At 35.5% G+C, this 16,782-nt stretch overlaps 1 protein-coding gene across 2 annotated transcripts; it reads right to left on the bottom strand.

Annotated features, from left to right (window-relative positions):
• Positions 1–1,135: 1,135 nt before the first annotated feature.
• Positions 1,136–8,086, bottom strand: LOC127839319 (sphingolipid delta(4)-desaturase DES1-like). 2 transcript variants are annotated; one of them, XM_052367619.1, is made up of 2 exons: positions 8,049–8,086; positions 1,136–5,705 (listed from the first exon to the last, which is right to left on the bottom strand). In XM_052367619.1, exon 2 carries the CDS (start codon positions 5,674–5,676, stop codon positions 4,480–4,482), a length of 1,197 nt encoding a protein of 398 aa, XP_052223579.1. In that variant the 5' UTR covers positions 5,677–5,705; positions 8,049–8,086; the 3' UTR covers positions 1,136–4,479. The 2 variants fall into 2 exon arrangements, with proteins under 2 accessions (XP_052223579.1, XP_052223578.1); XM_052367618.1 differs by lacking the exon at positions 8,049–8,086 and adding an exon at positions 7,837–8,035.
• Between the last annotated feature and the right edge of the window lie 8,696 nt (positions 8,087–16,782).

Consider the following 16,782-nt stretch of genomic DNA (forward strand, 5'->3'; position numbering starts at 1 on the left):
TTGCTCAATAACAATCGTCGATGGCTAAAATTCGCACCCCCCTTTTCAAAACCCTGGCTACGGGCCTGTAAGCGAGCCTTTGGCGAGCTTACTAACGATAAAATGACAACGAGTGTCAGATCTTTTTTTATCACATGCTTTTAAAATTCAATTAGCAAATTAAATAAATATTTACGCAAACATAATGTAAAACCCGAATGTTGTTTACATTTCGTGACTTCAGTTGACGTTACAACGTCATTTCAGCAAAATAACAAAATGCGATTGGTCAATCGAACGAAAACTAATGATAACGCTAAAAAAGTATATTACACAAGTGTAAAATAAAAATATTCGTAATGGTTATATTACATGGGAAACATGGTATGGTATGTGATAAATGTCAATGACGTGAATTGGTTCAAAGACGTAGTTGCGTTGATGGTAATGTTGTTATTAAAGGAACTATTTCACAGACTCAGGTGTGTCATTTAATTCATTATAGAGTCCCATTATAATGAAAAAAGACGATATCAGTGACAAACCATTTTAAAACAAAATTTAACACAAACAACAGAAACATTCCAAATCACTAAATTGTATGCGTTTGTAAAGGCTTTATGTTTTCAACTTCAAATGAAATTGAAATTCAAATTTCAATGAAATTATATATTAACAAATCTGTAATTACGTTATGATAAGTGGTATTTTACATCCTAATTTATAGTGTTCCTTCATGTTTTTAAATCTGGAATAAAAAGTCGAAAAATTTTCATTTCGAAACGTCCCTTTATAGACGTAATACTTGTCATAAATGATGATATAATGATGTAATGCTGTTATTGATGGTAAAACAATATGCTGCTAATATTGACGGAAGCGTTGATGGTGTAATGAGTGTTGATGATGGCGATGGTAATGATGATGATTGCCATTCATTTCGTTGGTGGGTTATAATGATTGTTGTGATGATGATGGTGGAGTGTGTTGTGTAATGGTGATAACGGTGCTGATGGTGCTACGATGATGGTGGTTTTACTTGGTGATGATGGAGGTGCATTTGTTGGTTGGGGTGGTGATGGTGTCGATTACAACGATGAAGTTACTTTCTTGGGACACAAACTATAAATCTAAATTTAAACACAATACGGGAGAAAGACATACTTTATTTTGAACGATATGCATAATAAAAACGTAAAGAATGAGATACAACTAACAGTACATGCAAGACATATTGATGGCACGGAATAAAAGCGTTACCATATATGATATGTAAATAATGTATATGCAAATTATAAACCTGAGTGCAAATAAGCAAAATATACGCGTTTTTTTTAGTACACGGTGTGGTTAAATAAACAGAACAATAGTGCCCATCACACAAACATGATGTAAAATAATTATTTTTATGTAGATTTGAGTAGATTTGGGGTAGATTTGAGTAGATTTGGGAAGATTTTGGTAGATTTTGGTAGATTTGGGTAATTCGTGCCGCCGTGGTTAAATGCACATATGTACATGTACATTTACAATGGTAAAATACATAGCAAGGGACTTATACACGTTATTATTTAATCTATTTTCAGATTAAATCAAATATAAAAAATGACAAAAACCATTATATATGGACTAGCAGACAGAACTATTTATTATTCAGTCAGGAAAAACTATTTATAATTGTAATTGAAAAAAAATAGTGCATTCGCTTCAAAGGAAGTTCGGTCCTTATTTTTAGCCAAACTCCACGCAGAGATTTCATTTGAACCAGCATAACCTGATCAAATCCCTGGCTTCATAACCAACTACGTGATGATATCAAAACAACGTAGCACAATAATTGTCCCGTTATTATTTACTTGATTTTTTATTGAGGTATTTTTTTGTATTGTGAACCTTAACTAATAAACTATTTTCAAAATATAAAAGAAAATGATACTACTTTTCATAATATAATACTTAAACAAAAATAATAAAATCCTACCAAAGCTGGTAGGATTTGCTTGTGATGGCAGAGATTGTATGTGAGAGCATGGAACCACAACTCTGCGTGAAGATTGATTTTTATCTTGAAAATGAACAGAAAGACGTGGGTTCATACGAAACACGTCGTCCTCTCATAGAAATGAATGATTAAAAGAAAAAAAACACAAACAAATCCTACCAGTCATTAACAAATTACTAACCTTAAACGAAATATGAGTAGAAAGACACTTAAAAACAGTTGAACAAGCTATACTATAATTGATATCCTTTGCGGCGATTAACTTAACAAAATAAAAGACACAAAAGAAATATAAATAACACAAAGAGATATAAATAACACAAATAGATGTTAGTACCACAAAGAGATATAAATAACACTAACATATATAACTAACATAACTCTCAGTAATGCGGTCAATAATAATCTTAATAATTGTTCAGTGCCCCTTTTCTTACAATATCGCATTAATGTATGCTTATATATTTGAAACATTATAAGAAACTATGACGTCATTTAAGTACGTACTATTACCACTATACAATAAATAAGCGTTGATTTCAATCCAATACCACGTGTTTCGCGAATAATGGAGAAGCTGTAATATAAATCATACGTGTTTTTCCATGACATTTAATAAAGTGATCCATTTGAAAAGGAGCGTTTTATCGTTATAAATGTTTGTCAGAGAGAAGCAAATGCATTCGAACAAACAAACAAACACACACAGACTAGACTGTCATGCACAATTCGAGGACATTTCAGCAACAGCTTTAACACTATTAGACATATATGATGTTGCATATCTGTGTTAGATCATGTTTAATATTTTTCTATTTTAAGTTACAATGGCATGTACAAAACCTGAGGTAAATTCAATCCCACCCTTGGTGTGCATAAAAGTAACCTACAAAAAAGAAAGCACAATATGTGTCGCGTTCTGAGAAAACTGGGCATTATGCATGTGCGTAAAGTGTCGTTTCAGATTAGCCTGTGCAGAATAAGAAACGACACTTCCGCCTAAACTTGATTTTCGGTAAGGAGGAACTTCCCTGAAAGTAAAAGTACAATAAAAGCGGAAAGTGTCGTCCCTTATTAGCCTGTGCGGACTGCACAGGCTTATCTGGGACGACACTTTACGCAAAACATTATGCCCAGTTTTCTCAGAACGCGACTCAATTATAGGTCCTGGTGAGTCAATGTTCACAAAGTAAAAACAATATACGGAGATAGTGCAGGTTTACCTTTAACCTTTACAACAAGACCATGATTCTGCTCAATTTCAGTTCAGAGTTATGAAACTTGTTAAATGGGCACATTTGTAAAATTAATCCATTTATGCCTAGCGTCTAGAAAAAAAAGGCATTGGCAAACAGCGTAGACCCAGATGAGACGCCGCATTATGCCGCGTCTCATCTGGGTCTGCGTTGTTTGCTTAAAGGAATTTCTGTAAGAAATATTCTAAATATAGAAACAAATATACTAGACATCACATTTTTTTAAATAAATTGATCCAATTTAAAAGGATGGGAGAGTCCACTAGGCATAAATGGGTTAACTTGAGAACCTGTAGTAGAAACAGGAATATTGAGATGCTGTACGTTTGCATTATGCTGACATTTTGGTGAGTAGTAAATTAAGCTCGGACTATTCGAAAAATAGCCAGCTAATACATGTCCTTTATATCATAAATAACCATCATTGTTTGCTTACGTTTTTGCGTTTGTACAAATATTTAAACATAAACAACACATACCAATATAAACATCGCTTATACAACAAAAACACATTAATTTCATGTAAGATTGTTGTTTACACTTGCCCCGAGTTGTGCTTTCCATATGCTTCCATTTCCTGAACTTAAAAAGTAAATTACATTTGAATTATAAACAGTAGATTTAATTAAAAAATGATAATTATGAAAATATATATACTTAAACCCAGGTAAAATAATGTTTTCATAAAATACGACGCTTTATTTTCTTTCAGCATGCACGTTTTATGTTTAGTCGCTTATTGGGAAGTTACATACACTACCACGCACATGGTTACAACCCAAAAAATAAATACATATATACACATTTAATACGATGGCAGTTCGTAAAAGTTTTCACTAAAAAATCATAAGTTAACAGAGTTGTAGTCGCTAGGCAAACATGTGTCTATATAATTCGGCATGCAATACGCCGAGACACCTATTCCAATTGTACGGACATATTTCTAAGAGCAGTTAATTTCTTAACACTTTTATACAAAACAACAATTTTTAATTTTCTTCCATTCTCTTAATTGCATAGCTTAAATAATTCGTTCTTAATTGATATAAAAACAAATTCTTCTGTAATGTGATTTTGAAAGCATCTTTTCTCGAAAAAAATCAGAAATATTTTTAATGGCAACGGTTTATCCACTCACAACACTGTTCACAGTAATTTTTAATATTTGAACAAATGAAGCTTGGACTGGATATTTAAAATTGCATTACAAATAATTTAACTAAAACTGTGAATTAATTAATCCTAGTTAGATTTTTCCTTCCCATTGGAAACGTGTCCGTTTTTCATCAAGTGCCCGTTTGTTTTTGAAGCGCCATTAGCGATAACTTTATGTCCGTTTGCTTTACAGTGACCATTCTCGGCGATGTCGTGCCCGTTTATTTTAGGAGCGCCATTAGCGATGATGTCATGGGTTCCATTGGAAGTAACGTGACCATTCTTGGTACTCAGATTCACATGGTACCCGACAGAACGAGCTTGGGGGCCATGATACGGGTCAAAAATGAAATCCCAGAGAACCTTGACCCAAGAAGTGTGAAATGGCTGTTGATAAAACTCCGGGGCCAGTTTCTTAACTTCCGGCAATTTGTTATAAGGGATGTAGGGGAAATCGTGGTGCTCAATGTGGTACCCCACGTTAAAAAGGATAAAATTCAGCGGACCGTAATAGCTCATTGTGGCCTGCCCGGTTTCGTTGAAGACGTAATGCTCCGAAATAAAATGACCGGCAAGCGGATGTAGCCCCAATCCGAATAAAGTACCAAACAGACAATAGACGACCGACTTGACTCCGAATGCTTTGAGAAGCGCCAGATTCACCACTAATTGAACAGCGTTGTTAATCAGCTCCCATCCTGTAACCGGCTTCGGGCTTTTGTAGAAAGGTCGCAGTGAATGAATAAGAGGATGAAAAATCAGCCAAATAATTTTTGTAATTGGATGGCGGAAGAGGTACGACTCGAGGCGCGTGGGAATATCAACGTCTTGGGTCTCGTGACCGAGGTACCTGTGATGGTCTGCGTGGTATTTCTTATAACTGATGGCCATCGGCGCTATTATAGGAACGTTGCACAGGAGGCTGAGTAGCCGGTTCTTCACCGGATGACCGTGGCCAAACGCCAGGTTGTGTCCGATCTCGTGAATGGCGCTGCCGAGAGAATGGTTGAGAGTCCCGCCGACGACATAGGCGAGCACGAAAACCGTCGGCCACGATGCCTCCATAAGTAGGTAGCACATCAACATCTGCGCGGCAACTTCCGCAGCTACTATATACGCAATTTTGGAGTCGTACCCCATAAGCTCTTTGATTTCCGGATGCGCCTTGAGGATCTCCTTCCGGCGCTTACTGTGCGGCTCCTCGTCGTATATCCACTCGTCTTCCGAGGTCAGCATCTTCATCCGCAAGGAGGCGCACTTGAAGAAACGGTTGATTGATTCCATGATTACCGCTCTCTGCAAAGTGCCGGAAACTGAAAACACAAAGTTTAAAATAGTAACATACACGTGTTTCTATAACTCGACATTTTAAAAATTAAGGAAAGCCAACTGAATCTAAAAACAAACAATGAAGTATTATAACATGTATTTGTTAACGGACTTTCTGGTACAATGGGACAGGAACCGGATGCTGCGTAAAAATGCGCGAGTGCATTTGATAAATGTTACAGCCATTCGATTACAAAATATTAATACCTAAAAATAATAGCATGAAATTGTATGTCCAAAAACGAGTTTCACTCACGTTCAAACTCGATAGATCAATATTATAATACACAAATTCGTGCATGTTTCAAGCAACATTCTAACTGTATGCGTGTTTTAAACACATTAATGGAAATACAATTAGAGCGCTGATGGCGTTGAAAATTCATTGGCAAGATACAGAAAAGTTTCTGCAGAAGAAAATGTAAAAGGAATAGTTGACTGAGTGAAAATCTAAAAGGCTATCAAAAAGAAAAGTGTTTTTAGAATAAGTGCACATAAATGAAACATGAAGTGGTGAAATATTGCAAACCACCCTATATCAATCGAAAAACCAGAAATATTTATTAAGGTAGCTTGGTATTTTGCGAGCAAGTAAATGCCCGGTTGTTAATGTTATTTCTGATTGGCTAGACGTTTATTAATGCTCTTGTTTTTAATTAACGTTATCATAACATCATTACAATTTACGAGACTAAAAACATTTTCATCCGGAAGTTAAGATTAAATTTATATCTTTGTTTTTCTTGTTTTGTTACTATTCATTATACTGTTACGATCGCTTCATTTTCATTTAAGCAGAAAGGAAAAATTCGTTGTTGTTGTTGTGTTGTTGTTGTTGTTGTTAAATTGACCAACTTTGTTACATACGCAAAATACAATATGCACGCTTTATTTTGAAGCACAAGGTCTGAAGTTTCTTATTCAAACTATTAAAACAATTTCAAATATATACAGAATAATGTGCAGATTAATATCAAAATACTATAATTTGACCCCCTCTCGTGACGCCCATAATCGCAAGGTAAATTTTGTCGTCACAAAGTTTAACAATATTACTGTTCTAAAAAACTCGACAGTCAAAAATAAAGCGATGTCTAAACTTTTTTGTAGTCCATGTTTTAATTCAGATCATTTCAGGTACATTTTAGTATTCGCTGAATGAACTCATGCATATAACGAAAGAAAGGTTGAATTAAGTTGTGTGAGATTCCCAGCTTTTAATAAAGGTATTTAAGTGGGAAAAACTTGATAGCCGATGTATCGAAAACACGAGTATACAAATAAATACAGTCTCATCTAAGTATGCGATGAAACTCGACACAATGTTTTAAGTACTGTGTGTAAAGTGTCATTTTACACACACTTCTTTATACTGAAAGTTATTATTTTGCGAATGGTATTTCGTAACGTTTTTCGTAAATAAGCTATCTCTTAAAAACGTTATTGTGTAAGAACGGCCATACTATTTTATAAAAACCTTTTACTTTTTTCGTTATACAAAATATATATTATTCTTAAATAATTACGAACTGCATTTCATTAAATATCAACTTCATTTTCAAATTATGGATCATATACTATTCTACAAAACATTATAGTATTCCTCAAATGTTAATTAAACATTCACTTACTTTCGAAATCTCAGATTAAGTTTATAAGAAATATTATATACCTTTAATAAAGTAACATCGCATTATTTTGAAACGATATTGCGAAAGTGCGCTCATATTATAGCAGTAAATGAGGATTAGTTCGCACATAATGATTCCATTTACTGAACTAAATGCCCAATAGTTTAATGTATGATGGAGAACATTAAGAATTGGAAAGGAACTCTTATCACAATACACAAAATAACAAAGTATCGTTTTTTTCAGAGTCTTAACAGTTAATTCTGAAGGCGTCCAAAACGTATCCCCACATTACTGAAATGATTAAAACTAACTGGTGCGACTTTTATAACGGTGTAAATTATGGTTTGCACAATACGGTAAAATTTGTATTAGTTTTTTAGAAAGCCTGCACAACATTGTTGTACCAGGATTCAAACATAAATGTTAAACACGCTTACATAAAAAGATAAACAATGTGCTCATTTAAGAAATCGAAACAAACCTTTAATAATGTATCCTTTTAGCAAAGCACGTCCCTAGATTACAACACACTCTATGGACGGAAAAAATCCAGTAAATAAATGAATTGTTTATTTCTAAAATCCTCTGACATTAAACGGAGTAGTTTAATATCGGCAATAAAATAAGCCAACGGTAATAAAATAACCGCTCTGATTTTGTGCGGTTTGAACTAGCCGTTTCTGTTGTTGTTACCTTATAAATATTGAATACGGACCGCTCTATTGAAAATTGTACAGCATAAAATCAGTTTTCAGCGCTTAGTTGATCCGCGCTTAAAAGGCTTTAGCGTACTATAAATAGGTAACTAAAGAGACTCATACACAAAACAAGTGCGTACGTGCTTGGTTCGAAATTGCAGTTGGCAAATTTTGAAATAAACGAAAACGAAGCTTAAAGGGGTTAAAGGTTTATGGAAAATAATTTGGTACGCGCGCACTGGTTGTGTTATTATAGCTGGAGATGAAACATGATACTGAAGTCAATAACCGCAGGAGTCGATCCGATGAGGGTAATGTAACGTTATATATGCGCAGTTCATCTCATGAAATGCGATGTTGACTTACTTAATCCCCCCCGCCCCAACAACAAAAAAACGCTATTAAAACTGAATGCTAAATTTAAATTAAGACAAATCCATTTTCTTGTGTCATTTTTATAGGTTAAGGTATCATGTTAGTGTCTCTGGTAGTTCTTAATGATAACTTTTAAGTGACATTAAAAAGTATATTAGCCGCGATCTGTGAAAGGGGGGCTTAATGCACGTGCGTAATGTGTCGTCTTGGATTAGAATGTAAAGTCCGCACAGGTTTCAGCTTTTATTATATTTTCCGTTTAAAGAAAGTCTCTTCTTATAAACAAGCTTAGGCAGCACATATACGCACATTTATTAAACCCCCTTCAGTGTATCAGTGTAACAGTAATCGTTTTCAACGCAGAAACAATGCCATGAATATGAAGCGATAAAGTAAGAACGGCCTATTCTTTCAACTTTCTTTCAAGTCATGCCACAGTCAGGGTAAATCTATCTTTATGTTCGTTGCTATATCCGCATGAACATTATCATCCTCAACAATTGTTGACAAATCATCAAATAAAAGTGTTTGCTCGCGTGTTTTACGGCATGTTTTAAAGCGTCTTGTCTATACGGCGCTTGACGGTCAATATTATAAGAGACCAGACAAGATTCAGTTTTATGAAATATTCAATATTGATTCTTTTTAACAATTGCAACAATAAAGACTTCAATTTCGATTAAAATGATATTATATTTGCGCGAAGATATCATTTTTAAAATCATAATTTGTATAGATTATACATTTTACAGTTCGCGTTCATTGTATTGTTTATTTATAAATTATATATCATTTATTATTCAAAACATCCGGTCCTTAGCGCCACCTCGAAAGTAGCATTGGCTCATTTATTAATGCAACGCCAAAAAGAGTAGGCGCCCGCGATAAATGGCCATGAAATCGCGAAATCGCTTATACTTTGTGTTGTTTTTTTTTTGGTTTACGGTTCGCTATGATAGATAATTGTCGATCTATCCGCTGGCTGTAATAATTACGTATTATTTACCACTGTTGTGCTATCGCAAGTCGTAAATCAAATGGTTTAAGAAATCATTTAACAATAATCATTGAATCAGGCACTCCATGGTATGTCCAAAGGGTAAACATAATATAATGGTGTTTCGATGTCATGAACTATCACACACACATTTTCACAGTTTCACAATTACAGTGTAAATTGTTGTCCTACATTTGGTACCTGCATTATTATAAAAGTAATTATATTGGATTTTGTATACGTAGTGTAATGGGTTACCGACACGGTGGCCATTGATATAGATCTTTGACTCGCAGCTATTATCATTAGTAAACGAGCAAAGAACGTGTGGTTGTTAAAATTGTTTTTGTTTATTTTGTTTATTTAATTACGAACGTTAAATTCTGCATGCAAACAAGTACCTATCAATTTAAGTAAACCAAATTCGTGCATTGACCTAACCACACTAATGTCGGCTATTAAATCACACAAACATTCCGCGAGCAATTCAGGTATTTGAATTTAACGAGCTTGTAAAACGATCACAATAGTTTGCAACGTTTGATGGTTAGAAACAATAGCTTATCGAGTATCTACAATATTTGTCACAGCGTTTTGACAGACACGAGTGATTTCCGCATAAAAGCGGTGAAAACCAAAAACTATCTGTGCTATTGTTGTTCCTTAAAGGGACCTGTTCAAATACATATTACATAAAATCTTTTATATGCATGATTCTTCCTTGCGTATGCCGATAAAAGCAGGCCTAAATTATGCATGGTTCTGCTTATTTTGATTTATTATTGAGTGCCGGTCACCATTGAAAATGTATTGGAGAGTATCACATATAGATGTATTTTTCACAGAACAACAAAATATAAACCACGATCATTAACGACGCAATTCCGAGCTGATAAAGAACTTTCTATTATATTTCTACCAACCACATATCCAGTTTAATTTGTTGAATCGTTTCAGAAAAATATCATATTTTCAATAATTATCTGGCAAAAGATCCACTTACTTATCGTAACAAGAAACAACACCGAGTGTTCTAGCAATTTAATGCCAACTGCATATTCATTGTCTTTACTTATACGAGTATGACGAGTATTTATATTGGTAAAAAATACATCTGCTCAAAGCATGAGCATAAATGATCGAGTGGTCTAGGCGGAAGACTTTTTTTACTCCAGGACTCCATGGGTCAGTGGTTCGAGCCATGTTGAGAGTTACTGTTTTCCTTTTTTTTAAATTGTATTCTTGATTTTTCACTGGAGATTTTAAGTTCAAATGTTTAATTTTATCAATATAAAACATTTAATGGCAAGCTTCAATACATGCCAAAAACTGTTGGACGGCCCCTTGAATGCATAGATGCTTTAGGCTTTCAAAAAAATATAATCTTACAGAGTTTTTTTGTAAATATCTTTGTAATACTTTATTGTAGTGTGTTTTGCATCAAATTACGAGAAAATTAGATACTATTAACCCATTTATGCCCAGTGGACTCTCCCATCCTTCTAAATTGGATCAATTTATTTCCAAAAATTAGGTGTGTCAAGTATATTTATTTCTATATTTAGAATATTTCATAAAGAAATTCATTTAAGCAAACAGCGCAGACCCAGATGAGACGCCGCATTATGCGGCGTCTCATCTGGGTCTACGCTGTTTTCAATGTCCTTTTTTCAGGACGCTAGGCATAAATGGGTTAACTTATGCTTGCGCGCTTGTCATCTTAGCATTCGCGGCGTTTTCACAGACTCAGGAAAAACGTTCACACCTAGTAGTGCATGGAGCAGGGGGATGGGCGGCAATGTCCTGTGGTCGTATTCCAGAAGCATCTTAAGTTAAAAAAATCTTATCCTAAAATTGGGACAATTTCTTAAGTGTTTCATTTCATATTGCAATAGATTGGCATCAAGATACATGTATACATGTAAATAACAGCATTATGCAATTGTTATTTTAGGAATACCAAAAAAGCGTGTGTTTCCTTATTTAGTAAAGAAATACAAAACATTATAATTTTAAACATGAGTGAAATTATTTAAGAAATGACTTAAGATGTTTCTGGAATACCACCCCTGGGGATATTGTCCGGAAGGTTGGAATGTTTACATGGTGAGCTTGGTACTCTTTGATACGGATATCCTGGAATTGACTCTCAGAATCAGCAACTTTGTAAAGTCTGTTTTGATGTTTTCTTTCAGGTAATTATACTTGAATTTTGCATATCATACGATTAAATCTGTGAAATAAATATGTGAACATGCCCCTTTTAATTTCGAAATGTGCAAAATGCATGGGGATCGTTCACTACAGATTTGAACTTTATTGTTTATATAAGTTCATGACACATACCATGTAGAAAAATACTATAAATTATGAGAGCAGGTCGGCTTAACATGTTGATTATGGTGGTGGACACGTGGCTTTCCATCTGTTCCTTAAGCTTACACATCTGTGCTGCCTCCTTACTAGACCAGTATGGTTTATTCAATACGAACGCCTAAAGGCACCGCTAAAAGAGGAGGGAGGTGACAGGGCGGCGTCACGTGTGCTACCAGCTGTATTAAAGGGTACTAGATGGGCACTAGGAGATTACAGGTTCGCAGTTGACAGCACATATACAATTCGGGCATTCATAGCACGGCTTTCGGAATATGGTAGCTGGGCGTTGGAGACTACAATAGTAACACTGTTTGCATTGTTTACCATTAATATCTTTATCTCGCATTACAGAAAGCTCATCTAATTCGCTGTAGAGCAATCATTATAAGGCGTATTCTTCATGCCTTTCTGGCTGAAGCTATGAACGCGTAAAACTGCAATCGGTTAATTAAAAAATGATAGAAATAAATGTACATGTACGCTGAACAGAACATTCGCTCGCCCGTCAAATTTCATGGGGAGGACAGACATTCTATTACGATTTAAACATCCCGTACAAAAGTTCTCCCTTTATGTTACAATCCCGAACAGAAACTCGTCAGTCTTAGTGCTGAACCATAGACTGCCGCGGGTATTAGCACAGTCGTCAACACGTCACAGACGATGACGTTTGGGATTTGAACCGCCCCACAGGGTTAATATATTTGATTTTTTTTCGGACTTTGCTTCAGAGTCGCAGAAAAAACATTTATGTGCAGTTATTTGCGCAATATAAGGGCGTATGTTATATAGAAACCCGTGCGTTTAGTTTCTTTACAATAAGATGTTACTCATTTACCAGGTCAGCGCATTGCTGTTTGCTTCTTTACTGTTGTCTACGATTCCTTAAATGCAGGCGTTTTAGCAATCAAAAGTTACAAGTAACACGTTTTTAAATAAGACCATGTTAAATTAAAATACTAGTAACCTTCTAAATCAATAAACTTTTACCTTGTACATTTATCTTACAAAAAATAACTTATAAAAGTGGAGAACCATTCACCGGCCGTAGAGCCTCTCGGATGTATACACAAAAAAACGCTTTCACGCGTTTGTTTTGACGACGTCGACATGGCGGTCTTTATTTATAAATGCATTAAAAAAGGTATGAATGAAATAATGAGTAAGCAAAGGTGCGTGAATAAATAAATGTATAAATTAATGTTTTGCATAGGCCAATGGGGGTGGGCGAACGCGACGTACGCCCCCCCCCCCCCCCCGCCTAAAATCGCCAAAGCATAATAAGAAGGTGCTTTAATGAAAGAACATAAGGCGTGATATACTCGAGAAGTGTTTGCCAAAGCCTTCAAAATCGCTAAAATCGTGGAGCTTTCGGGGGAGGGGGGGCTTCGCCTCCCTGGAACCCCTAGTAGGGATTTGCCCTGCACCCACCAGGGGCGCCCCTGGACCCCCAGCAAATCTTTCAATATTTCGCCCCCCTAACCAGAAATCCTGGATTAGCCCCTGTTTTGTGTTGACAAAAGTATATAAAAAAAGTTGATTAAATATATTTACTAACCTATGTTATGTTTTCCAGTTAAACTCAAAGCTCATCAACAACGCATTCCCGAGTCGAGCACTTTTGGTTATAAAGCCAATATACGTACGTCCAGTTAAAATGCAACATTTATTCATAAATTTGTAATTTATGTAAACATGTCTATACTTGAACAGGAAAAGTCGCAAATCTTTTAGATTTGTTTCCCGGCAACACTATAGCTACTTTGCAAACAACATAAGACGGCGATAATCGGGAGATAATAAAAACGACATGTTTATCAGACCGTGTCAAATACATCGCCATATAATTCCATATCAATACATTTGTTTGAAATGACATTACATGCAGTAAGAAGGATTACGTGGAATCATTATCATTATCTTTTAAAAGTACCAATATTGCAATGCAATTTGATTGTGTTGATGTGCAATAAATAAAGCCTGAAATTAATCAATCTACCGTTAAACCCTCCAACAAACCCAGAACATGTATATTGTTCTCCCGTGTACTGGTACCCTGCTACGGACACAGTGCAGTTTACTTTTAAAGGGGCATTTTGGTAAAATGACAAAATAAAAAAAAATGTTTCAGATCCGCACATATTTGTTATAATTATGATATTTGTGGGGAAACAGTAATACCGAACATTTACCATGCTATATCCATTATATGCATCTTTCGACGATTTAAAAACCTGAAAATTTTAAAGCTTTGCAACGTGAAACGATTGAATAATTTGGAGAGTTCTGAACGCGAAACGATTGAAAAATTTAGAGAGTTTTGTTGTTTAGTTATATTTTGAGATACTACGAGGCTTGCTTATATAAAGTAAAAATACATCATTCATTGTAAAAGCACGGATGGTCGAGTGGTCTAAGCGGTAGACATATACTCCAGGGGTTAGTGGTTCGAGCCCAGTTGAGGGTTACTTTTTGCTTGATTTTTTTTTACTGGAGCTTTTTAGATCCAATTTTTACATTAATCACTATAAAGCATTTAATGAAAAACTTCAATACATTCCGAAATCTGTGAAAAAGCCCCTTTGAGGTCCGCTGAGCTCAATACACCACTCAGATTGAGTCGCTTTCCTGGGTAACTGGGCATAATACATGTGCGTACAGTGTCTTCATAGATTAGCATGTGCAGTCGACACAGGCTTATCAGGGACAACGCTGTCCGACTACTCAATGTTTTCCTTTCGAAGAGGCCTCCTTTGAAAGAAAAAATCCACAAGGCCTGCGTTTGTGAAACATAAAGCCCTCAATTCCATTTGAAGCCGCCCTGCAGCTATTTAAGAGAAAATTGTTTAGTCCAAGGCCCATAACTTCGCCAAAATCAATGGACCGGAAAGAAAATCTCACTTCATATGTAGTTATGAAGGTAGACTCACATACCTAAAACTGCTAAATATTTGAAAGCGTTTCGTAAAACCCATATACACAACTGTTATTATAGAGAAAGTCCGAGGCCCATAACTTCGCCAAAACCAAAAAACAATGAGCCGGAACGAAATTCAAACTTCATTTGTAGCTCATGTAGATAGTCTCACATACCAAATATCAGCTCAATATCTGTTGTGCAAAAAAAACACCTTCGGAAACGGTATTCCGGACGGACAGACAGATAGTCCGACTTCTATATGCCATCCCTACCGGAGGAAATAATAAAGGCGGACAGTACCGTCAATGATTATCCTGTGCGGACTGCACCGGCTAATCTGAGACGACACTTGACGCACTTGCATTACGCCAAGATTATCCAGAACGCGGCTCAATTCAAACAGTGCAATCAATCAATACTTGTTCAGTGGAGAGAGACTATCCAATCAATCAATACTTGTTCAGTGGAGAGAGACTATCCAATCAATCAATACTTGTTCAGTGGAGAGAGACTATCCAATCAATCAATACTTGTTCAGTGGAGAGAGACTATCCAATCAATCAATACTTGTTCAGTGGAGAGAGACTATCCAATCAATCAATACTTGTTCAGTGGAGAGAGACTATACAATCAATCAATACTTGTTCAGTGGAGAGAGACTATCCAATCAATCAATACTTGTTCAGTGGAGAGAGACTATCCAATCAATGAATACTTGTTCAGTGGAGAGAGACTATCCAATCAATCAATACTTGTTCAGTGGAGAGAGACTATCCAATCAATCAATACTTGTTCAGTGGAGAGAGACTATACAATCAATCAATACTTGTTCAGTGGAGAGAGACTATCCAATCAATCAATACTTGTTCGATGGGGAGAGACTATCCAATCTATGAATACTTGTTCAGTGAAGAGACTATCCAATCAATCAATACTTGTTCAGCGGAGAGAGACTATCCAATCAATCAATAATTGTTCATTCGAGAGAGACTATCCCATCAATCAATACTTGTTCAGTGGAGAGAGACTATCCAATCAATCAATACTTTTTCGATGGAGAGAGACTATCCAATCAATGAATACTTGTTCAGTGAAGAGAGACTATCCAATCAATCAATACTTGTTCAGCGGAGAGAGACTATCCAATCAATCAATAAATAATTGTTCAATGGAGAGAGACTATCCAATCAATCAATACTTGTTCAGTGGAGAGAGACTATCCAATCAATCAATACTTGTTCAGCGGAGAGAGACTATCCAACCAATCAATACTTGTTCAGTATAGAGAGACTATCCAATCAATCAATACTTGTTCAGTGGAGAGAGACTATCCAATCAATCAATACTTGTTCAGTGGAGAGAGACTATCCAATCAATCAATACTTGTTCAGTGGAGAGAGACTATCCAATCAATCAATACTTGTTCAGCGGAGAGAGACTATCCAATCAACCAATACTTGTTCAGCGGAGAGAGACTATCCAATCAATCAATAATTGTTCAATTGAGAGAGACTATCCAATTAATCAATACTTGTTCAGTGGAGAGAGACTATCCAATCAACCAATACTTGTTCAGTGGAGAGAGACTATACAATCTACCAATACTTGTTCAGTGGACAAAGAGTCTCCAATCGATGCATAGATTCAACTTGGTGTATTACTTGTCTCTAACATAATTATAACACACTTTTACACAAAGACGTAGTCATATGAATCAATGTACAACGGGGGAGATTTATAAATCTTTACACGGGAGCTTGAGGAATATACTCCGGAAAAAAGACCTCCGGCTTAAACCCATTCATGCCTAGTGACTAGACAAAGGGCTTTGGCAAACAGCGAGTATCAACAAAGTAGTGAGGAGATATTTTTTCAATCTTGATGAATATTAGTGTTCTAAGTTATAATTAAAAACTGAAAAAAAAAAAGAAATAATAATAATGTTAGGTCTAGAATAATTTTACAAATTGATGGCGCTAAAGACCTTTTAAAAGTGAATTTTGTCATATACGCGTGGTTTGAATTTTTGCTATTTATCACCAATGCTATTTTATTCAATGG

Source organism: Dreissena polymorpha, chromosome 7 (genome assembly GCF_020536995.1).
Source record: "Dreissena polymorpha isolate Duluth1 chromosome 7, UMN_Dpol_1.0, whole genome shotgun sequence".
NCBI lineage: Eukaryota > Metazoa > Mollusca > Bivalvia > Myida > Dreissenidae > Dreissena > Dreissena polymorpha.